At 35.5% G+C, this 25192-nt stretch overlaps 2 protein-coding genes across 17 annotated transcripts in view; one reads left to right on the forward strand and one right to left on the reverse strand.

The window, feature by feature from the left end:
* Positions 1-25192, reverse strand: part of LOC126877076 (omega-amidase NIT2-A-like) — a 182752-nt gene that overhangs the window by 53753 nt on the left and 103807 nt on the right. For 4 of the 14 annotated variants that reach the window (XM_050639895.1, XM_050639894.1, XM_050639893.1 and 1 more), the window contains exon 4: positions 24257-25141. The exons of 5 other annotated variants lie outside the window; for them this stretch is intronic. In XM_050639895.1, the coding sequence (XP_050495852.1) occupies positions 25008-25141 (134 nt within the window). In that variant the 3' untranslated portion in view covers positions 24257-25007. Of the gene's footprint in view, positions 1-10751; positions 11279-11553; positions 11723-12122; positions 12308-17308; positions 17392-24256; positions 25142-25192 lie in introns of those variants that run through there. 5 more of the 14 variants (XM_050639903.1, XM_050639905.1, XM_050639904.1 and 2 more) reach the window with 3 other exon arrangements.
* The window catches only part of LOC126877080 (venom serine protease Bi-VSP-like), a 79001-nt gene that overhangs the window by 48496 nt on the left and 5313 nt on the right, over positions 1-25192 (forward strand). Inside the window, exon 1 of one of the 3 annotated variants that reach the window (XM_050639916.1) lies at positions 16083-16231. The exons of the other annotated variants lie outside the window; for them this stretch is intronic. Coding sequence (XP_050495873.1) covers positions 16100-16231 — 132 coding nt within the window. The 5' untranslated portion in view covers positions 16083-16099. Of the gene's footprint in view, positions 1-16082; positions 16232-25192 lie in introns of those variants that run through there. 3 annotated transcript variants of the gene reach the window in all.

Genomic DNA, 25192 nt, shown 5'->3' on the forward strand with positions numbered 1-25192 from the left:
CACTCTGAAGACTTCGATAACCTTCTTGCACGCACGCTTGTTGTCAACCACCTCCTCTAGATTCTCCTAACAGCCTCCAATCGTCTTTTGTCTCTACTGAGACCTGGACGCCCTCTGACGCTTACACACACATTCACGTGTACAGTGTAAATGTATCATCTACGTAACAAGATCATCAACGTAAAATCCTACCGTCCTCCCGAACATCATAAAACCGAAATAAATAAACAGATGACTGAAATGTTAAACAAAGAGATTATAGAACCCTCCGACTCTCCCTATAACTCTCCTGTCTGGGTCGTTCCAAAGAAAATCGACGCATCAGGGAAACAAAAGTGGCGAGTAGTGATTGACTTTAGGAAGTTAAACGAACTAACAGACCAAGACGCGTATCCACTACCTGACATTAACGATATACTATCACAGCTAGGAAATAAGAAATATTTCTCCTCTTTAGACTTATCCTCAGGGTTCCATCAAATACCCATGGACGAGAATTCAAAGAAATACACTACATTTAGCACACCATAAGAACACTTCCACTATAATAGAATGCCATTCGGGCTCAAGAACGCACCTGCTACCTTTCAAAGAATGATGGATACCACGTTAAGAGGTTTGATTAACAATCATTGTTTCGTTTATCTCGATGATATCATTATATTCGGGCAATCGATGGAAGAACATACTAAAAACTTAGTCATTATATTCCAAAGACTCGGGAAAGTAGGTCTAAGAATACAACCAGATAAATGTGAATTCTTAAAGCCCGAATTAGAATATCTAGGACATGTAGTGACAGCAGATGGAGTAAAACCTAACCCTAAAAAGATAGAAGCAGTAAAGAATTTCAAACTACCAAAAAATCCTACAGATGTAAAATCATTCCTTGGGCTAGCTGGATACTATAGAAAATTTATTAGAAACTTCTCTAAAATTGCCAAACCTCAATCTATTTTTAAAGAAGGACATTTAGTATTAATTCATAACGATCATAAAGAACACAAGATAGATACTGAATGGCCAGGGCCATACACCATTGAAAAAGTGAAAAACCCCTTATTATGAAATAATAGTAAATCACTCGATTAGGAAAATACATGGTAACCGTATTAAACCTTACTTTCCAGGACGATCTTCACCTTCTTCATAGTTAGCTAAGCTAAACGTTATACCCCTTAATGGTAGTTCTATATATCAAGAAAAATTAGCTCATGCATACTTATATAGCGAATCCGTAAACGTAATTATAGGTTTAGACATTAAGGATATATATGCAAAACTCAGCGAAATTAAAAGATTTAGACTAATGTTAACAGAACATTTTAAAAGTGAATGCCCGTATTCCAATGAAATGATTACACGCGCTCGCAAAAGAAATTTAGACAATGTAATCATGCATATTAAATTTATGACACACACTTGTTACCGAAGAGGCTCATTGAATTTTGTTGGATCCATTTCTAGAAGTCTATTTGTAACTCTGGATAACGATAATTTAGAATTAATGAATAAAAATATAGATAAATTTTTTGATGAAAACAATAACTTAAAAACCAATATAACTTACAAAACAAATTTCAAAACTATAGCTTTACCCTTAACTGACAGTCTAGAAGAAATCCTAACAAAAATTGAAAACGCTCCAAAAATCATTAATAATGTATAATCGTATAGAATGCACCTCAATCAAATTTCCAACGAAGTAAACTCTCTTAATTATGAACATAGAATTAGAAGTCTTAAGAAATAGGAACTAAGTGTCTTATAAATTATTAGTTATATTGATCTAGCATTACTAGGAACATATGTATATTTAACAAAATAGGATTATTCGATATTATAAGCAAATGCCTACCTTCCAAATTATGTATTCGCGTATTATGTTGTAAAACCAAAGAAAAAAAAAGACACAGGTATAAGCAATATCTCTAGACCAATAGAGCGCACCTTTAAACACATATTCCACACCTGAAATACAACCATTACGAGAATTACCTGAAGACACCAATTCAGTCATCCTCGAAGCAAGGCATGTAAGATTCCAAAAGGGCATACAAAAGGAGGCACTACACCGAAAATAAGAGTCTGGAGGACCAGCCGCACTCTAACACTGGGGGAATGTAACGTCAACAAATATGTCCAACCGACTCAGGAAACCTGAACCGCCTTGCACACGACACCGACTCCCAAAATAAAGGATTATGAATTCGGCACGTAGGCATAAGATAAACGAACATCTAGAAGGGCTGGTTCTTGATCGAGGCTTCAGTCTTTCGGTAACAGTTTAATCGCACACTTGTAATCCTATTATAGAATAGAGGTATCTCGAACTCTGGTTCAAGAACCCAACATTTTTTTATTATTATTTTCCCATTACTTTTACGTGACAAGCAAAGCGTAACGATAAACAAACTCCGGGCAAAACAATGTTGCCGCTGCGTGCAATCGTCAACCGAGGTTGAATTTAAAGTTTTCGATACTCCCCCGAGTATAAATAAAAGAACACGATCGTTAAGACAGTTAGTATCGAACATTCTTATAGCGAATTAATATCGAACGAACGTAAGCATTACCTTGTATACACATATCGAGCAACACTAAGCGAACGACGACTAATTCTGTACTGCAAATAATTTTAAATACATTTGACTACACTAAGTATCAACTCGTCTGGTCATTAATCAACAACGCGTTTAATCGTCCTCCACATACATGTTGTATAAGCTACTATGTGTATATTTATTTATGTTTCCCATAGTACAGACGTATTCCTTATTTTATTGTAGCTGTGTAATTTCAGTAGTCTTGCATAAAGGACATCTGTTTTGTTGCAATTGTATCAGCTATTAATTGTAATACTTGAAGCGTTTGTATCTAATCGTCATGCATCTGTGGTGGCACTCGACCATGGAACTTTCCAACGGCTTCGCGACACAAAGCGCTATACCTTCAAAGCGTAAGGCCGACACGCCTAATGTACCATTGATATCCCTACAGTTCTTTCGCCGAATATTCGGAAGAATGCATACGCGGCAACCGTTGCGGACATCTAATAAACGCGTGCGTAGTGGAGATATCGAGGGGCAACAAAGAAAAGAATCCATTTGGTTTCGAATCAAAGATTCATTCTGCCCCGAGCTGCGGAGTGCGAAAGGTTAAGCGTCATAGCGAAGCAAACACAATTAGAGATACGTGATTATTGACTCTTGATAGTTAATCGTTAATCGTTAATCGTTGTTCATCGTTAATCGTTAATTGTTTTTGATCGTTCATCGTTAATCGTTAATTGTTGTTGACAGTTAATCGTTAGTCGTTAATTGTTGATCATAAATTGTTGACTGTTGATTGTTAATAATTTAATTAACTTTTTTGTTGAACATCAAGAGTATTTCTTGTGGGCACCTTCACCCACTATCCACCTCACATCGTTATTCTACATACGGAAGGCAAGATTGATATCAAGTTCGAAGGACAGACCGCAGAAGTCTGGTCTCTGCTATTACCACGAGACCTTTCGAGACCGCGCAAGGAAGTGCCGGGCCCCTTGCAACTGGACCCAGTGAAACGAGACCAGCCGTCCGTAAACGCGGCATGTGGCGATGGCTTTAGTATCCCATCGCATTTTCGTGACGGACAGGGCACCAAGGATCTCTTTTCTTGTGAACACCGGTGTCAATATAAACGTATACTCGTGCAACAAACTACGCGGATCCGCGAACAAAGATACGTACGAGCTGTTCGCGGCGAATCGAGTGGTCGAAGCAAACCGAAAACGCCTTTCGCGAGTCAAAACGCATCGTCTCTGACGCCACAATGTTAGTGTCACGACCGGCATACTTCAAATCCGATGGACTGACGATGGAGATAAAGATGTGGCGGCACTCGGCGACAATCGGCGGCAATATCGCTGAAGTGTCTAATGAACCATCAACATCCCAACGGTCCTTCCGCCGAAGGTTCTAGAAGAAAGAGCACGTGGCAACGGTCGCGGACGCCTAGCAAATGCAAATGCATGGTGGGGATGTTGAGGGATGACAAAAGAAAGTAATCGGATTCGATCGAAAGTCAAATCATAAGAGCTTCAGTCTTGGAAAGTCACGCCTAGAGTTTGGAAGTGGATTGTAAAGTGAATTGTTGTTAGAAAAAAAATAAAGTTTCTTTTTTTTATTTACACCTCAAATTTCTTTTTTTATTTTGTTATTTTACGTGACATTAGCGCATTCGGTATCGGCAACAGCGCGTGAACGACAAATGGCAGCCGCTAGGATTCGTTACAAAATCTTTGTCTCCCGTGCGATTAATTCTGTATTTAGAATAATTTTAAATATATTTGACAATATCAAGTATCAACTCGTCACGTCATTATTTAAATCATCCACCACAAATCCAAAAACAGAATAAGGAAAACAGAGAAACGAACAAATAGAAAATTAAGTTGCTAACATGTTTTTCTATAATAATATTTTAACATCAATATTGTAATACGCAATGTGTTACGCCGCCTAAAACATCTGCACGCCAGCCCGCGCGACCGGACAACAACCGACCTGCGTAACGTCACTTCGACCCTCAATAAACCTAAGGACCCACCATAACTTTCACTTCCCTGTATTGTTTCGCCATGTGTCTTCAATCCGTTTGTCTTGAAGAATTTCTAAAGCTTAAAAATATTCTCGAAACACAGTCGGTTTTTAGAGAGGTCCTTGGGTTTATTAGTCGCACTTAAAACACGGAGAAAGCGGGTATGCACCCATTAGGAAAATCCGAATAGCCCTGTAATAAAACAAGCTAGGTTTTTCTCACGCACACAGTCATCTATCCACCACGATGGTAGGAGACTCGATACTCATCCCTTCGAGCAGTAGTGCAGGTCATGACCAATCGACACCGCGCTTCGTGGCCCTCACTTTTTCTAACGAAAGTGGGAACAACGAATCCGCGTTCTTTAGGCACAGGGGCACACCCACACCGAACTTTTCTTCCGTATTAGAAAAAGAGCGACAGACAGTCTAAAAACTAACGCCTAACGCGGCAGTCTACACATAGCGCGAGAGTCGCATACTTCACGCAAATCTTTTGTCGGTTCTCGGTGTTGTCGAACACACATCTTCTCTCCTAAATATATTATAGTGCTAAGTCCATTAATACATTAATTTCCATTATAAGAGCCCTGCTCTAGCGTACATATCTATCGCATCTTCATGCGACAAGTTGTTAACTATTTATTTCTCTACGTCAGTGTAATCTAAGTGTTGGAAATATATAATTTATAATTCTGTGAATCACAGTGTTATACAAACTCAATCACCCCTATTATCTCAACGGAAATCAGGGGATCGATCAATTCGTGGTGTCGATTGTTATAATCGTAACGGGGATTTACGACCCCCGTTGACGTCTCTCCTCGCGATTACGTCTCCCCGCAATTGGTCGAAATTTACACAATGTGAAAATGAAAAAATTGGAAGCAACCGAACTACGGATGAAACTAAATCACTTCGCTGCTTGTAAAGATAACTTTTAGTGTTATAAACATAAGTCAAGTAGCAAAGAGCATAAATTGAATTTACCCAAACTCTTCTTGAAATCTGACAAAATGATTCTTTATTTTGTCAAAAAAATCTTTACGTATTTTCCATTCCCATTCGTCGCTTTTTTCAGTGGCGTGTTTATCGCTACGTCGAAACTCCGTCGGGTAGCAGTTAATTTCATTTAAAGTAGAAAACTATTCAGAAACGTGTATACGTTACACAGCAACAAACCAGTCGCCCTGTTATTACCTCGTTCTCAACAGTTCAAATTTCAGGGACAACCGACTACTTAGTATCGACCCAGTACGTCATATTTACTCGCCAAAAGAATTGTAAACGAAAATTGTAACCAGACGTGCCGTTAGTAACTACCATTTTTCGCGAAACTTCTTTTTCATTTGGCGGAAATTTAAACAAACCCCGAAACACCGTGGCGTTTTGCAACTGTCTTTAATCCTTTAAGATAAAAAAGATTGACGCAAAATTTTGACGGGATGAAATTTCACGATATATTCAGGTGAAACGATGCGAAATTAGAGCGAAGCTTATAATGGGAATATAGTTTGCTTGTCTGTTGTCATAAAATGAGATATGCAGAATATATTAAAAAATAGAGTATATGTAATACGAAACTTTATATTATTCATGTTATTATGGACAAAATATCACAATATGTTCATATATTTAAATCTCCTCCGAAAAAGATTATTGTATGTAGAACACAGTTTAACTGTATTTTGAATTCTTGTTTATCAGATCACAATTGATAAGTTGATATTAGGATGATTATCCTCATTTGAAACAATTTTGTGACTGTTACTTGTCAATATACTTTATATCTTATGTACATTTTAAATATAGTACGCAAACTCGAAGTTGCAAGGAACATTAATAAAAACTCAATATTTCAATAACGCCTTTCATGATTATAATTAAATATTTTTTCAAAATGTCGTATCAGTGTTACATCTAGCACCCCCTCCCCCACACACAAAAGTTTACCAATTTATAATATATGTACTAGTAGATTGACAAGTTACGATTTACAGGTTATATAGAATTCTATTTTATGATTTTATAATTTTTCGTTAAATACAATAATCAAATAACTTGCAAATAGTAAAATTTCATTTGTTTTATCGTCAAACTTGTGCAAGGGAACATATTAATGCTGGTAACTTTAGTGACTTGCAAAATTTCAATAGTGCAAGACAGGCCAGATATTCAATTGCAATTGGTTGCTATCCATATTTTCATCGGTCTTACAATAACCTTATGTTATCAATTATGAATTAAAAAGTTAATGAAATCACAACTCACCCAAGGCCAATGGGTATGACTTCTTTTCGAAGATCGATTGAAATCTCGAGTTTGTTGTTTGAGACATTCAGTTACCACAAGACAAAAACACCACTCCATTACAGCCGACGTAAACAAAACATGACAGATTCTTCCAATTCTCGGACAACAAACATAGGCATACATACTGTTTTAAAGTCACAGTCTGTCGTTGAACTTTCGCCAAGTAACTTGATACGCACATATACACGTCCCTCGAAATCAGTTTTCGACGAAAATACATACGTGACATGTTATGTTGCAACCGAACGTGAATTTCTCGCGGGAAATAGCCTGATATCGTTTATTTATGCGTCTCTCAAATACGAATTTTACTATACACTTCGTTTAAGACACGCCATTTTGCAAAACGATTATCGAAAGATTACTGCTTACATCGAGATCGAGAATAGATTCGCAGGAAGCTGGATGCCGCGATTTCTTCCCGCGCTTTACTTTCTTCCGAAGTTGTGATTGGTTGATTTCCTGCTGCCATATTCGGTTTCGCCGAGAATCGTGAACACGTACGCTGGAAGCAATGCGGGGTAATTATTTAATTTATTTCATAATATTATTTAACATATATCGTGAAAAGTTCTGAATATTCGGATTCTTCTGTTATCGTTTCATCGTATGTTAGCATTATCAGCTCTCGATATCGAATTGGCAAACAGAATTTTTCTCATACAAAGTAAGTCACATTAAGTATATGTATATGTATAGTCGAAGCAATGCAATTAAAAATTTTTCCATTTTAATTGCTATTATTTATCACAGACATTTTACCGAGCATTCATTTTATAAATCTTATACATACATACATATATATATATATATATATATATATATATATATATATATATATATATATATATATCGGGTTTACATTAGAATTAGGGTTAGGGGCGTGAAACGAATCTTCGTTTGGGTTACACGTTGTCGTTATGCAATGGAGAAGACATTGACTAGTGCAAATACGATTATTATAGAACCGGACAAGTAACCGCGGTAGTTAGGTGCTCGAGATACTAATGACAATGATCCTAGGTTCAATAACGAATCCGCGGTCAACGGGATGACAACAGAACGTACTCACAAAGTCTAAGTCTGAGAATAATCACTGATCGCGAAGGCGTTACTCTTGGATCGATGAGATCGCGAGCGAGAAAGCCTTTCCCGTCCCGATGATGCCACACAGGAAAACTATAACGGGGTGTGTCTAAGGATACGAGATCATCGGATTCGTCGAGAAAAGCCTTCGTTCAGAAAGTGTTGCTGCTAATTGGTTAATCTCCATATCGGTGGTTAGAAAAGGATGCTAGCCGCCCTCGAGGGAAAGTTGCTAGTGGGAGACGCCGCTCGTTGAAAAATATGTCTTCCCTATCTTCCCGTAGTTGGGACAAAGACTGTTTGTCTGTTTGAAGGACTTTAGTTAACTAAACCTTAAGATTTATAACGGGCCCTCGGGCTAGCCGAACATGTACTGCGGAGACGCATCGACATCTGGCAATCATCTTACTCGAAGAATAGGGTCTGCACGTGGCGAGCCACGGGACAGAAACCGTTGGAATGTTTACTGTCGCGTGTCGCCACAAATATTTCTTTTAAGGAGAGCTATAGAATTACTTCATACCTTTGTTAGGCAAAGCGTTCATCCCGTGACCGCGGCTACGTTCGGCGACTGACTGTCGCCTCGAACCCAAGCTCATTATCACAATTCTCGAATAATTACAATCGGGTTGAATAACTACAATTGTTCAATTACAGCTATAGTAGACTCTAGGTTACAATGTTGCGGGATTATCCAAAATTCCAAAGGCTCCGGTGTTCTTTCATCTCCGACACGGCCATCCTGACTATCACACGTCCTCGTGTGTAACTAAAATATCGTATTTCTTACATTAGATTCGATACAACTGACATTATTTGCGATTTAACTAAATGTCCAAGTAAGTCAAGGGTCCAGTGCAATAACAAAGTTTCGTTCGGAGGTTTGACAACAGAAAAATAAAAGAGAATAGGAATTTGTAATGTTATAATTTGTATTCAAAGTGTTAGGTGCGTTCTGTGAGTCGCCAGCCAGACCGTAATGACACAACAGATCATTTTCGATTTCGTACACCGGTGAACCTCAGTTTGTTGGATCATATTGCCACGTTGGGTGCATTACACCCAGAAAGCACGTAAGCCCACTCAACGGGTTACAACAAAAGCACGTAACCCCACTCAACGGGTTACAACAAAAGCACGTAACCCCACTCAACGGGTTACAACAAAAAGCACATCAACCCACTCAACGGGTTACAACAAAAACACATCAACCCTCTCAACGGGTTACAACAAAAACACATCAACCCACTCAACGGGTTACAACAAAAACACATCAACCCACTCAACGGGTTACAACAAAAACACATCAACCCACTCAACGGGTTACAACAAAAACACATCAACCCACTCAACGGGTTACAACAAAAACACATCAACCCACTCAACGGGTTACAACAAAAACACATCAACCCACTCAACGGGTTACAACAAAAGCACATAAAACCACTCGGTGTATTACTATGACCACAACGCAGTGTTAATGATCCTCTGAGGTCAGTGTACTTGCATCGTTATTATCACCGCCGTTGTCATCACCGCAGACGTCTAACTCAGCAGGGACGCAACCTTCTGGCATTTTTCTCAGTCTGTCGTGTCTGTCCTTATATGATCGTTTGCCGTCTAAGGTTTTTAGGGTATATCTATCTCCTTCCAAAATCTCGGCTATTACGAATGGACCCCTGAATTTCGGATCTAACTTCGTCTGGTTTCTTTCCTCGTTTTTACGTAACACGAAATCGCCAAGGTTGAACCTAACTATTTTAGCTTTGTTTTTGTCGAACCTATCCTTATCGTATTTGGCGCAGTGATACATCGAGCATTTTCGACGATCGCATTTGCGTCTAAGTTAGTTTCGCTTAGTAAGGAGTTATCCCGGTGATCGTGGATTCGTTTGAACTCAAACATTGCTAATAGTATTATTTAATTTAATTATTCGTAGATCGTATTATTCATTAGGCTTAGTGTTTGTTAGACTTATTATTAGTTGTACTTATTATTTGTTAAGCTTAGTGATAGACCTGTATATATGTCTAAATAAAATCTCGGCTTTGTGAAACGATGGCTAGTCCACACGAAGAGTCGTCGCGCGCCCAAAATTCGAATCGTGACCCGACATATATATATATATATATATATATATATATATATATATATATATATACAAGATATATATACAAGAAAGAAGATACAAGAAAGAAGATACAAGAAAGAAGGAATATTATATTAGCGGCATTTTTGTAGCCATTATATAGGGTTTCGATCGCATAATTAATCAGTATCAACTTACCAGTCTTTAACGGAAGGACAAAAAGAAGAGCAGACGACACACAGACCGCAATCATGATCATTTTCAAGTAGAATCTCAAACTGCCGTACATCTTAGAAAACTTCGTTAGTCGTAAGGGATCAAAGGATGATGTCCGCGCTAGGGAAAATAGATGAGAAGCGGCTATTTCAACAACCACCGTGTAGGTACTGCACTAGCCAGAAGTATCTGCGACAGAAATCAGAATACACTCGTTTTCGCATGGTTGGATCAATTTCGCGTGGGACTAACCTGATTGAACCTAACGCGGGATAATTGCTCAACTCACGACTTTAACCAGCCCGCTTGATTCTCTGTAAATGCTTGAAATTGACGCTTGGATTCTTTCCAGATTAACTAGCTTTGCCCCTCCCTCCCTTTATCTATTTTCTTAGATCGACTTAGACTGCCACAATATATTATCTTTCTTCTTTTCTTTCCTTTTCTTTCCTTTTGATCTTTTAAAGCCCTAAATCGCTGGCTATTTTGTATACTATATATTTTGTACACTCAATTACTCTGTAAGTCATAAGTACATATGTTTTACAACGTTATTTGTCATATTTCAGTTAAACCCCAGAAAAGCCAGAAATATATTTTCAGCATGTTTTAACGCGCCCCTGGCAAAGATCTCAAAAACGAGTTGCGGCACAATTTAAAGCGACAAATAGCATCGCGTGTCTCGTTGTGGTAACACACGGTTCGCCAGTTTTTTTTTTTTTTTTTTTTTTTTTTTTTTTTTTTTTTTTTTTTTTTTTGATATCGGTGACTGCCATATTCTCTTGAGTTTCCAAATCGTAAAGAATCTTTCCCCAGGGATTGGTCAACTGTGTATGTCCCCATGCGACGTAACTTGCTTAAGGAACACGAGCCGGTGATATGCAGGCAACGTATAATTGATTATCATTCGCTCTGAAACGCTGAAGTAATGACCAGTGCAGTGGTCCAGTGGTCATATTGAATGCCGCTGGATATATCAGCATTTGGCAACCTAACCCAGAGAAGCAGGAAATATGAAGCTACCGAATACCAATTAACTTCGTAGTTGCACGGTTCACATTCCATCATTTCTGAATATGCGAGGACAGTCCTCTTATTGTGCTTTTAATTCTTTTATTTGTTTCATTTTCAGCAAATATACTGGTTTTTTTAAATTAAGCTTCTGTTTATACAGAGTTACAGATTATATTAATTTTATATAGAATATATTTAAGAAAGATATTTAATTTTTTGCTAGTTAAGTATTGATCGATTAAGTTACTGTACCTTTGTTCCGATAAATGCGTGCCATTTCCTCGAATCTAATATCATAGCAAATGCCAATACCTATTTTGCAGCCCTTCACATCGAACGTCGTTAGGGAGTTACCAGGACTGAGTGAATCACTCTCTCGAAAAGTAATCTTATTAGGAATGTCGATGTCGAATAGATGTACCTAATAACATAAAAATGTAGTCGCTAATTCTATTGCTGCAACTTTTGTAATTTAATATCAAAGTTACCAACTCCTAAACTTTAATTATTTTTTATTTAATAACTGACAGCGTTTTTATCACTTTCTTTTATTAAAAAATCTTATCATTTAATAATGTTTAAAAAGGAGAAAAAATAAGTATAATAATATTTTAAGTATTTGAAAAATTTATACAACACAAACACATTACAACAAAAATGGGCGTTTCCCGTATCATAACGTATTTTATAAACCGTAAATTATAGAATTGGTTATAGTATACGTATGTACATATGTATATTCCTAAATTATTCCTAGATAGAGTCACTTTCTTCGCCCCAATATTTTCAAATTCAAAGCCATAAAGGAATATATTACTTACCTTTCGGTGTTTTGCTATCAAAGTTCCATCGGGACCCCAAATAGTACAGGTATTGTACAATTTATCGCCCTCTATTTCAGGCATCGTACCACCAACTACATAGATGTTGTTTTCTTTAGCTGCGTTCGATGAAGCAACGCTCGTTTCACCATCAGGAATACTCTCGGCGTATTTTGGAAAGTACTCTGCGTTGCAATATTTCAATTAATGAAATGTCTTTTGTTCCAACCATAAATTAAATTGAAATGTTTGTCAGTTTTTTATTTTTTAAATTATTAAAATAACTAAGTTTTATATTTCGACTTAATTAAATATGCAATTACTTAGCTAATAGTATATATAATAAATTGTTTCTACAGGTTCAAAATGAAAAATGAATATTTAGAAATATTTAATTACGACAATGCTATTTGTGTTAGCATCAGTGGCTTGTTACTCAACGACTTTGCTAGTACTTTTTGAAACATAAAGTTAGTTTTCAATTAACACTTATACTAGAGGCGGAATTATAAATGCAAAATAATTGATAATACTAATTTATAAGTACCTAATTATTAGTATCTTCAAAAATATATTTATACAAAAATCACGATAATCATGAAAATGGGGAAATCCTATATTCTCGAATCAATTCACAATTTATTTTGTATATTAATTAGATTCCGCGCTCATCAGTACGTACTCACTGGCGAGATCGAGAAAATGTATCGGCAATTCCTCGTACGACCAGAGGATCGGAAATATCAAAGGATATTATGGCGCAGCGCGAGTGGAGAAACAGAAACATATGAGCTTAACACCGTAATACTCTTATCATAGAAATAGAAGCAGTCCTCAATTCCCGCCCGCTAACTCCTATCTCCACCGATCCAAATGATCTCCTAGCCCTCACTCCCGGACATTTCCTCATTGGCGATTCATTAATGTGCTTACGTGATCGAGATTTCAGAGACATTCCATCGAACCGACTCTCCAAATGGCAGCATATCCAACAGCTTAAACAACATTTTTGGAACCGCTGGCATAAGGAGTATTTGAACGAGCTAACCAACCGCAATAAATGGAGCAAGGGTGGACACAGCATCCAAAAGGGCACAATCGTCATCCTCAGAGAGGACAACGTTCCCTCCATGCATTGGCCTCTGGGCCGAGTTCATCCAGGCGCCGATGGTGTTGTCACGTAAAATAACAAAATAAAAAAGGAATTTGAGGTAAAAAATAAAAAAAAGAAAACTTTATTTTTTTTCTAACATCAATACACTTTACAATCTACTTCCGAACTCTGGGCGTGACTTTTTAAGACTGACTCTTATGATTTTACTTTCGATCGGATCCGATTACTTTCTTTTGTCATCCCTCAACATCCCCACCGTCCATGCATTTGCTAGGCGTCCGCGACCGTTGCCACGTGCTCTTTCTTCTAGAACCTTCGGTGGAAGGACCGTTGGGATGTTGATGGTTCATTAGGCACTTCAGCGATATACATTGTCGCCGAGTGCTTTATCTCTATCGTCAGTCCGTCGGATTTGAAGTATGCCGGTCGTGACAGTGTCATCCGGACAGCTACAGTTCAGACGGCAAAAAGCATTTTGGATCGGGGCGTCAAAAGGCTTGTCCCACTGCCAATTCAACCCGATCTCGAGAAACCCGAACAACTAGCCACCGAGACGAAATAAGATGGGAACTTCAACCACACCTCGCTAGTTTGATCGGTACCCTCTCAACGGGGGGAGAATGTTACGCCATGCGGCTTACCATAGGTCATATTCTTAACTATCGATCGCGGCACTATAATGTCGCAGACGGACCGTCGCGTCTGCCCGGCAAACAAACATTGTAGTGGCAAGCGCATGATTCATTAAGCAGGGCGACTTCCAGAAACGTCGACTCGTGGTCGTTATTTTACCTCGCGTAAAAGAATGTGGCGTGATCCGAACGTAGTGGGGGTCGCCTTCCAGAAAAAACGAAAAAAATCGAAAGGCGTTCAGAACTTTTCGAGAAGTCGAACCGTCAACACAGGTGGTATGTCGCGCATTACTTATCAACCAAAACGCAGTTACATTTTTTTTGTTCCATTTATATCTTTCTAGTTAATAAGTTGTTGAAATAAACATTAATTTATTTGTGTTAATTCTGTGGAATTTCATTGAACTACTGAACTGATCAGTTCGTGGCGTCGATTATTTAATCGTAACGGGAAATTACAACTCTCGTTGACGTGCTATCTCGCGATCGCGTCTCTCCGCGAACGGTCGAAACAAAATGATTCACTAAAAACTGTCCTGAATTCCTAAGAACTTATTTACCGCAAAACTGACAAAGTGTTTATTTAAAAAATGAGGTTGAAGGTAGTCCTTTTCTTTCATTTCATTCATTTTCATTTTCTTTCTTAAGTATGGCTAACACAATATCTAATCAATTAAAATTTTATATTTTCACGTGAAAAGTTTCTTTAGATAATTATTATCAACATGATGACTAACTCTTACGGATTAATACGTGTCTGTAGGGCAATCCGGTGGACTCGATCGGCTTTTTACTTCGAAAGTTGAGTAATCGGTGTCGCTTTCTTACGCATCTTTGAACTGTATAAATGTTTTAAAATTGTTTGATCCAGAATGTACCACACCGGACAATCAAGAAGGCAGGTGCCTTGACTACAGAAAATGTAAACCTCTGCAAGAAATATGGCAGATACAGTACCGTACAGCCACCGATTTTTATAGACGATCAGTGTGCAGATACCAGGGCAATGTTACGATCGTTTGCTGTCCGAACGATCCAAACAAAGAGAAGAGAGAAATTTTAATAAAAACTGTGTATAAGTATAAGGCTTTGCGACCACCATACTGAGGTTTTAGCAACGTCTCTCATACCAGGGTGGTCGATGGTAAACCAGCTGAACTTGGTACGTTTTATGTCTTTCTTTCCGATTAATAATAAGCCATTTACTGCAAAGAATGAACTTTAAAGGCATTAAACAGCACATCAATGTACATTTCAATTAGACTAAATAATAATGCTATGATTTTATCGGTAGTAACTTTACTTATTAACTTGAATTATTTCTTTCTTTTACTTCATGTTAGGAAGAGTATCTTTTTGCTTGAAATAAAAAATTGATATAGGAGTAATAATATGGATAGAGATCAAAAACTGTTAGGGCAGAAATTACACGTTTGAACTTTATAGTTCAGTATAGTTCAAATAGAAATTATATAGAATTATTTAATAATTTGTATTCCACTGGAATAAAAATTTAATTTCTGTCTTTATCAAATCTCTGTTTCAGAGTATTTGTACGTATGTACTTATCGTCTGCTGTATGATCGAATTTCGAATAGGTAATAATCGTTGTTACTCGTTATGTGAGAAAAAATTATGTATATTCACAACTATGACTATTGCATTTTAGGCGCTTGGCCATGAATCGCTGCATTAGGTTTTCGTAATCCCCGAAACCTAGACAAACCACTATGGAAGTGCGGAGGTTCCCTGATATCGGCTAGGCATGTTTTGACCGCAGCACATTGTGCACATATGGATGGAATAGAAAACATACACAATCATAATATTGCCATTCTTAGATTGGTGGAGGAGGTGCCATTTTCGAGTAAGTCCTCAAATATATATATATATATATATATATGCTATTGAGTATTACTGAAGTATCATATCCTGAAATTTCTTACTGTACACATATATTGTGTCATAAAGCGTGTATAATTCTTTCTCATACTTTTGGTCATTAGTTTCCTGCATTTTCATTTATTTTTTTATTTTTCAGGGTACGTATATCCCATTTGTACGAAAGAGCCCCTACGAAAGAGCAACTTCGTCGGCTATAACCCCCTTGTTGCTGGATCGGGAGCATTAAGATATAGTAAGTGATATCAATTTTATAATAAAATTAAATAGTTCCAGTCTTAAATATCTTTCTTATTTTCTTCGTAGGACGACCACGACGTAATGCATTAATGGAAGTACAAATGCCAGTGATTAAGAACGCCGAATGCAAAATAGCTTATTCCAAATTTCCTAATGCACCTGATATCACTGATGGTATAATATGCGCCGAACATGCTCAGGGTGGAGAGGATTCTTGTACGGTAATTAAGTTACAGAGTTACTACAAACTATACGGTATCTGAAGACACGTCGATTCGAATTAACATCAAATCGACGTCTTAAACATTAAAAATAATAGATAAACACAATTTAATAGTTTTGCCCACTTCTCACACCTCGTTATGGTATTTAATCTAATTTCCTCTAATCTTAGTTTTGCTCAAAATACATATAACATGTACGTTATAAATTGGAGTATTTCAATACACAAATCAATAGAAGATTATTACTGTATATAAGTATAATTTCAATACAATTCGATCGATATATTTCAGTATCTTTGATTAAAAATTTAACGATCCTTTCAGGCTGACCGCGGCGGATCACTGCTGATACAACATGAATTAACCTCGTATTTAATAGGTATTGTGTCTTATGCTTATAAGTGCGGCACAGCTGGGTATCCCAGCGTTTACACTAGGGTCACATCGTACCTTGACTTCATTCTCCAAGCGATGCAATAATATGATATTACTGTTCCATAAATATCATTGTGTAAAAAACGTAAAGTTGGATTTTCTTATTGTGGAGATAAGAAACAGCTCAAATTTACATTGTTTTGTACGTTACAAATTATAGGCTTAAAATGTACGAAATGTAACTTTGAAACGACACTAATTTTTTACGCACGATAAACCTCCACAACTTAGGTATGTAAAGATGATAAACGTATATTAATTCTATTAATTTGGTAATAATAAACCAACTTTCTGAGAAGTTCTGTAAATTTCGTTTCTTTTGTATCAAGAGAATAATGGAATATTCCACTTAGATCGTATACTTCTTGTATGTACGTACAAAATTTTCCGGCTAATCTAAAACACTTCATAAGATAGAGAGCTTCTGGAAATTCGGACACAGAGAGTGCATAAAATACAAGATAAGTCTCGTGTCTTTCAAAATTATTTTTTATTCGCTAAAAACGTCCTGTGTACTCATGCAATCACATGCAACCTCGAAACTTCACTTATTTTTTATCACTTTCCAATTCAATACACAGTTTCTGCATTTTTGACTATATGTAAGAGAAATTTCCATTCAGCCAAAGGTGTACTTACAGATTATAGATTCCTATACGACTCTCAGTAAAAATTTATCCGCACTCCAGATAGTTAAAACTTCTGTCGACCGTATTGATCCATCTGCACTCTTCGTATGACGTCAATATCTGTTCAGTGCTGCTGCGCAGGTTTCTTTGTGTTACGTCAATTCGTTTGTGACCGTTGCGCGAGTAATGGCGCTTTGCAATGGTGATTTGCAGGAAAACAGTGCAGGATGCTGTGATTCGTTTCTTGTGGTCGGAGGTTATGTTTGATGCCTATATTTATCAAAGATTTAATGCACATTATGGAGAAAGTGTTTTGTCACGAAGTGTGTTTGAATGGGCACAAAAGTTCAAAGAAGATCGCACAAGTGTTATGAAAAAACAGCTGGACGCCCGTCCACATCCACGATGACAACATTGAACGTGCTCATGAACTTATGCTCTATGGAATAGACGAGTGACAGTGGATAATGTGGCAAATCATTTGCAAATCAGCCACGGCTCTGCTTATGCAATAGTACACGACAGATTTGGATTTTAAAAAGTTTGTGCGAGATGGATGCCGAAAAAGCTGATGAAAAGGTGAAGACGACGATGCATTCGTGGTTCGCAGCTCAGCCCAAAACATTTTTTAATGAGAAAATACAAAGGTCCTTCGGCAAATGGACAAAGTGTATACAGAAATCGAGTGATTATGTCAAAAAATGATGTATGTCTTTTTTGACAATTGCTTAAAATAAATTCTACACCGACAGAGCGGGTAACTTTTTACTCACCCTCGTAAGACACTTAAATTTCCAATCTATTATGATGAATAAAAGAGCTTATACTATTAAATCTAATTGTATTTTGTTGCATGAGAGTACACGTGTATGTGATGTACATTACCTTTATATCCCCTTGAACGCTTCAATATTGCGCATATATACTATATTTTGTACAGCTTCTATAAAATTTCGTATGTTTGTTTAGGCTGTTAATCTAGAGGCTGGAGTACAAAGAAGTGGCACAATGATGTGGGCTGATGACATTTATAATTATCAAGGAATCACCCCTACATTCGCTCAGGTATATATCGTTGACTATAATGTATTTAACATATATGATTGTTAGAATATTAATAATTAATTTTTAATTCTATCAGAATTTTAATGAAACTGTCCCTTGGGAAGGAAGAACTGATACCTTGATATCACGGTTTGTACATCCTATATATACGACAAATTTTAGAACATTATATAACGAAGAACCAGATCGTCGTGGCCATGTGATGTGAATAAAAGGACTTGAATTTGATGATATTTTTATAATGTTAGATAACATAACTAAGTATCTTCACAGTAAGATAGGATGACATGGTTTACATGATCTTAATGTTGTTCACTCGAGTGATGATATTATAAGGAAAAGTGTAATATCACAGGTAGGATGATTCATAATTTAGAACTACTAACTCATGTATGTATTAAAAATTAAAGAAATATATTAAATTTTATAGGATATTTATGTTTAGTAACCAGTAATTCAGAGATTGGTATTCATGGTTACTATAACGAGGCTGTAGAAACGCACCCTTTCTTCTTTGCAAATGGTCCTGTATTTATGTCTAAGCCGAAACTGGAACCTCTGAATAATTTAGATTTATTCTTGTTATTTTCTAAAATACTTATCTACAGTATACCATAAGGAATGATACCGTATCGCACCTAATCAAGTGCCTTAAGAAACATCAACAGGATATCACAGTAATCCCTTATCGACTGATATGTAAGTAAAAGTTATCTGTCATTGTTATACACAATTATGTGTTAGTGTTATACACAGTTATTTATCATTTTCTATTAATTCAGTTGTAGCCACTACAATATCTATGACACTGGTAGTAATTATAAGAACAATAATGATGTTCTATAAGAGGAAATGATGATTAGGAACAAAAACTTACAGGTAAGTCAAAGTATATGTTATTTGCCATTTGAAAAGAAAGTTACTAACTTGGAATTTTTTGATAAATAATAATTATGCAAAATATATTGGATTTCAAATTTGTCAAAAATTGATATTTAAGAAGCATTGTAATAATATAACATTAATATTTTGATTTTTCAGAAGATATCATGCGGTGGATGGATAATATGCAAAAAATATTAAGCAGTATATGAATTTTCGTATTGCGTAGAGATAACAAAATGAATTTTAAAAAATGTCGACACGGTAATAAGAAATAGCATCATGACAAAGAATATATAAAGACAGTTTCATTTTTTATAAATAAAAATTTGTTGTTCCAGATTTTGAAATACAGTGAAACGTTTAATTAGTATCTTAATATCTTTAAATAATTATTATTTTAGAATCAATTGTAATTGTATCATACGTACTTTTGAATTCGTGCAAGAACATATGTTATTTTGAAGTAGTTATTATTAGGAAATTGTTAGACGCGAACAGTATGCGAAAAGTTAGTATGTAGTGTAATAATTATCAATCAAAGCACAAGAATTAAATTCTTTAGGAAAAAATTTCCGGAATTTCTTATTTACATGATTATAAAGAAATCCATAACAAAAAGGAGCTGCTTTCTAATACTTCTCTTCCTTGTAATGCCTACGTTAACAATAACGAGGTTCGACTTTTTGTTTTTAGAGGGATACTGGAAAATTTGAAAGTACAGTACCATTGGGAAGAAAATCACGATATTGAAAACGATATTTGCAAGTAAATTTCCAAAAAATCTGTTTTCAAATTTTCGCTTTCTATTTCACATTAAAAGAAAGGGAGGGCTGCCTTCTTTTTCTGCAAGACAAAACAAACATTCTGAATCTCGTATCAATGAATGATGTCAATAAGTTATTTTTCTTTTCAGATTGAACAATATTCCAGATTTATTCATAATTTCATACTACGCGAAGAATAGACTTTCATAGGTATATAAAGGAAATATTAAGTATAGGAAAACTCTTTTTCGTTGTAGGTGACATATGCTTCACGGTTGAACACATGTATTTTTGAACACATATAAATGAAAAAGTACTCTTATGGAGAAAAAGAATTGATACCTTCGATTGACATTAGATAATGTATATAAACTTATGAACAATCACTATCAGTTTGTATTTTAGGTGCACACGCAGATTTGTTGGAGTTCTTATAAAATGTACTTCCTGTACGAACGTTTTATTCTTCCAAATTTTACGATACTATGTCTCATATAATAACTATATGGATTAAACGTAATATAAATGATCCGAAAATAGACTCGAACGACATTAATTGTCTTTCTATTTATACCAATATCGAAAATACAAGTAAAGCTGGAGCAATAGTATGCAAGAATGGACTATTTATTATTTTAAACCAAATCATAGCATATTCAGAATGCACAATATTATCATGAAATGTAAATGAATCAGTTGTAAACGAACGATTTTACTGTAAAATCATTGCCACCTTTTTTTCATCTGAAATATAGCAGCAATGAGTACATTCTTTTAATATATAATAAAACGAGATATCTTTATAAAGTTACATATGTCATCACTGGTAACTGTTATCTCGTATGACGCCAAATATACCGTTAGTATGGAATGATATTTTTATGAAGATATACTTTAATGATAGATTTTATGAATGAAACGTTATATAAGAAAAATTATCTCTTGTTATTCTATGAAGTGTAGTAGCTAATGAAGATTAATTTTACGAAGTATTAGGGCAAAAGAGAATTAAAAAATTAAAAAGATCTAAATAAGATTGTTCGTGTGGCTTAATTATCTCAATTCTGGTACACCACTTGTTACATTCTAACTACTTAGCGCTAAACAATAACTTGCAAATATTAAAGATATTAACACCTTAATATTAACACCTAAAGGTTTTCAGGAAATTTTATAATATTTGATTATTGTATATCTAGTCATTGATTGATAAAATTTCTTGTATAAGCATAGATCGAGGTTGACGTCATACGCAGATTGCATTACAGGTATCGTTTTAATTTATTTTATGGCTAGAATCATTTGAATATTATACGAATAATTATTTCCATTCGAACGATTAATAAATCACGTACCTATAAAAGATATATTATGAAAAAGACGTGACGAAACAAAAAAATATTGGAAATTCCGTTGTCATTAGATCAATTATTTTTGCAATGATTTTTATTTCCATGTAATTACATATGAAATGGGTAATTCATTAACATCTCCTCGAATCGAATATAATTCGTTACACTTCACAACGATTCAAATAATGGACGGGAAATATATAATAACTTTCCTGTCCTTGCGTTAAAATAGTACTGTACAAATCAGATGATACAGGAAATATCCAAAAAACCCAATTACATCCACATTGCATGACAGCACACTTGCAATGGATTTTTGTGATTTCAATGTCACAGACAATGACACAACTAATCAGAACACGTTCGAGGCTATAGACATTGAAATTACCGCGTGTTTAATACGTTTAAAGCATAAATCTAAATTTCACGCGATTATTTCTTTGTACATTGTGAAACTCTTAAATTATCTTAATCGAATAAATAATCCTAATGTAATAAAACATCTTGAAATAGACCTAGATATCTGAAACAGAAACTCGAAGGATAAGAAATCCTAAAAGGTACTAATCCTAAAATAACAAACTCCTAAATAATAAACAAGTGATAAAACCTGTTATAAATAATAAACCTTACCTGGAATAATCAAATCCTAACTAATCGAAAATAAAATAAGGCAAGCAATTCTTAATCTTTCAAGTAATTTTTCCGAAAACACAGAAAGATAGAGAAATTAAAAAGACGCAGCACAAATTGCAGCACAATGAAAGTTTCGGAGCGATGAATACGATCGTATTAAACTAAATAATTTTCAAAAGTGAAATTACACTGAAACGTATATCGATGATATTTGTCATTTCTGCGATCTGTTTCGCTTGATCGTGCTTCTTTTCTGATGTAAATTCAATTTATAATACGAACTAAGTTTCCTTTATTATTATTAGTCCTGCGTCTTTTTAATTCGTCACTTCTTTTATTTCAGAACAATGACGGGCTCCAAGATGCTGTTCGGATGTTTGGCGTTAATTGCTTTTCTGCATCCATTAGTTCACGTTTGTACTTCGAGTAGTACAGCTCAAGGTTTGTACTTCGAGTTGTCTTTTTCCATGCACTTCAAATTCCAATACGATCTGGTCACGTGGCCTTCGTACAATTTCGAAATTTTACCTGTTTGGTAATCGTCAATGAAAAAAGAAGTTATGCGTGACCTCAACACATTGAAACAATTTTTATGATTTTTTATTTGCCGGTTGGTCAGCAAGTTAATGGAAAAATTTCACTTAACTATTCGCGTTAATTTCTTCGGTTTAACTTTTGGGAAATGCTTCGTTAGCTTCGGGAATATTCCAACGATTCGTTTTACGTACAAAATAAGCATGATAAATATTACATCACGGTAATGTAATATCGGAATATATTAAAGGTGTAATTTTGTCCGATTAATTATAATTTATTAATAATGGATTGAAAATACAGATATTAGTTAGACAGAGAAACGATGTTTGATTAACAGGAAAACTAAATGCAACGCTCGTATTTACAACAAATAACTTGACAACTATTTGGTAACTCTCTCTCTCTCTCTCTCTCTCTCTCTCTCTCTCTCTCTCTCTCTCTCTCACTAGCAACTCTAACACTCGACACACTCGCAACTCAATTCTAACGACTCTATGCTTCGACGTCTCGATCAACTCTGAACCTCGCCAATGCATTCCTGCTCGGTCCTGCACGCGCGCGCGCGCGCGCGCGCGCGCACGCACGCACGCACGCACGCACACACACACACACACACACACACACACACACACACACACACACACACACACTTTTCGGCTCACATACTCTGGCCTCTCGATTGCCACTCCTTGAAATATGAAACCGTACTTCTGTTTTGACACTGCTTATCTTTTCTCGCGTCACTGTTACTAGGCGCTCTTGGATGTAAACAAACCACAAAAAGACGGCGTACACGGTGTTTTCTAATTTCAGCCGATCTCCAATCAAAGCTATTCTACGATATTACATTATCGTATAATAATAAGCTTTTAATCGTTTAATAATAACTCGTCAAGTAGAAATTCCACACGAGGCATTGTGAAGAATAATACTTGAAGAAGATCTATGTTCTTACGAGATTGGCTGTGTACAAGAACTTTGTTGGATAGATTGTATCGTTTGACGAAAATTTTATTGTTGAAAGTTAAGAAAGTTGGAAAGAAAACCCACGCTGTCTCGAAGATATCTTGTTTTTCAGATGCTGTAAATTGACAAATAACTAGATATTAGTATTGACATTATTTGATGTCATATCTGACCTTAAAGTATAAATAAAATCAATCTAGGAATTAATGAAATTTCAAACATTTTTTCTAAGAAAACAGAAGTTTTGTTCCTCCTAATGAGTATCACATGATGCAATAGAAAAATAATTTGACATTGAAAATCGTGTCAAGATCAATTTCGAAGCTATAAAATCGTCTTAAAAAAACGCCGTGATAAAAAATTTTTTGACACCTTGTACAAAGGTGTATATCAACGTAAGTGTACCTGTATGTCTATATTCGAGATTATTTATCTATTCAAGATAGCAAAGTAAAAATACTATATAGAGGATTTAATTAATGTGTATATCAACACATATTCTCGATAATACGATAATACAATAATATTCTCGATATACGTACGCGCGTGATAGAAGGTCGTTCGGGGAAAAATGTTCATGACACCGATATAAAAATACCATATGGAGGACTTAATTAATGTGTCGATCAACGTATATATCATTATATGTAATTATATCATTATTATCAATATTATATATAATTATTATATTATTATTATCATTATATGTAATTATATCATTATATGTGCATTTGGCAAATAATATTTGACATCTGGAAGCGACATGTTATTTATCTATTCAAGATAGCAAAGTAGAAATAGCATATAGAGGATTTAATTAATGTGTGGATCAACGTATGTATCACTATATGTAACAATAATATTGACTGTATATGTACGCGTGTAATAGAAGATTTTCGGTTTACAATGTTTATGACACTGATATAAAAATACCATATAGAGGATTTAATTACCGTGTATATCTACGTATATATCTGTAATATCGTGATATAATATATTAACAAGAAATGGATGATAAGAAATTAGTAATAATTCACAAAAAAAGGATATCGTAGTAGAAATATTATAAAAAAACATTTTCTGTTTTAGTGTAGAGTTACTCCTTCTTACAGACAGTGTCGTACAAATCTGTACGTCTCTGAGAAAATGTAGGTATCTGAGCCCTTACTTCCTCAACAACTTTTAGATCTGATAGAAAAAAGAAACATACGAAGTAATAAGTAATGCTTACTAATAAATTCAACAAATACAGAGGAAGATGGCTAAATCGATAAATTAACGAGACTAAAAATTAATTACATCATGGATCTCTCGCTTTTAATTTTAAGCTGTAAATTACCGATATCGGTGACTTTTTTTTTTATTTATTTATTTGTTGAAATTTTTTTTTCTTTTTTTTTTTTTTGATATCGGTGACTGCCATATTCTCTTGAGTTTCCAAATTGTAAAGAATCTTTCCCCAGGGATTGGTCAACTGTGTATGTCCCCATGCGACGTAACTTGCTTAAGGAACACGAGCCGGTGATATGCAGGCAACGTATAATTGATTATCATTCGCTCTGGAACGCTGAAGTAATGACCAGTGCAGTGGTCCAGTGGTCATATTGAATGCCGCTGGATATATCAGCATTTGGCAACCTAACCCAGAGAAGCAGGAAATATGAAGCCACCGAATACCAATTAACTTCG

This window comes from Bombus huntii, unplaced genomic scaffold (genome assembly GCF_024542735.1).
Source record: "Bombus huntii isolate Logan2020A unplaced genomic scaffold, iyBomHunt1.1 ctg00000115.1, whole genome shotgun sequence".
In the NCBI taxonomy this organism is placed as follows: domain Eukaryota; kingdom Metazoa; phylum Arthropoda; class Insecta; order Hymenoptera; family Apidae; genus Bombus; species Bombus huntii.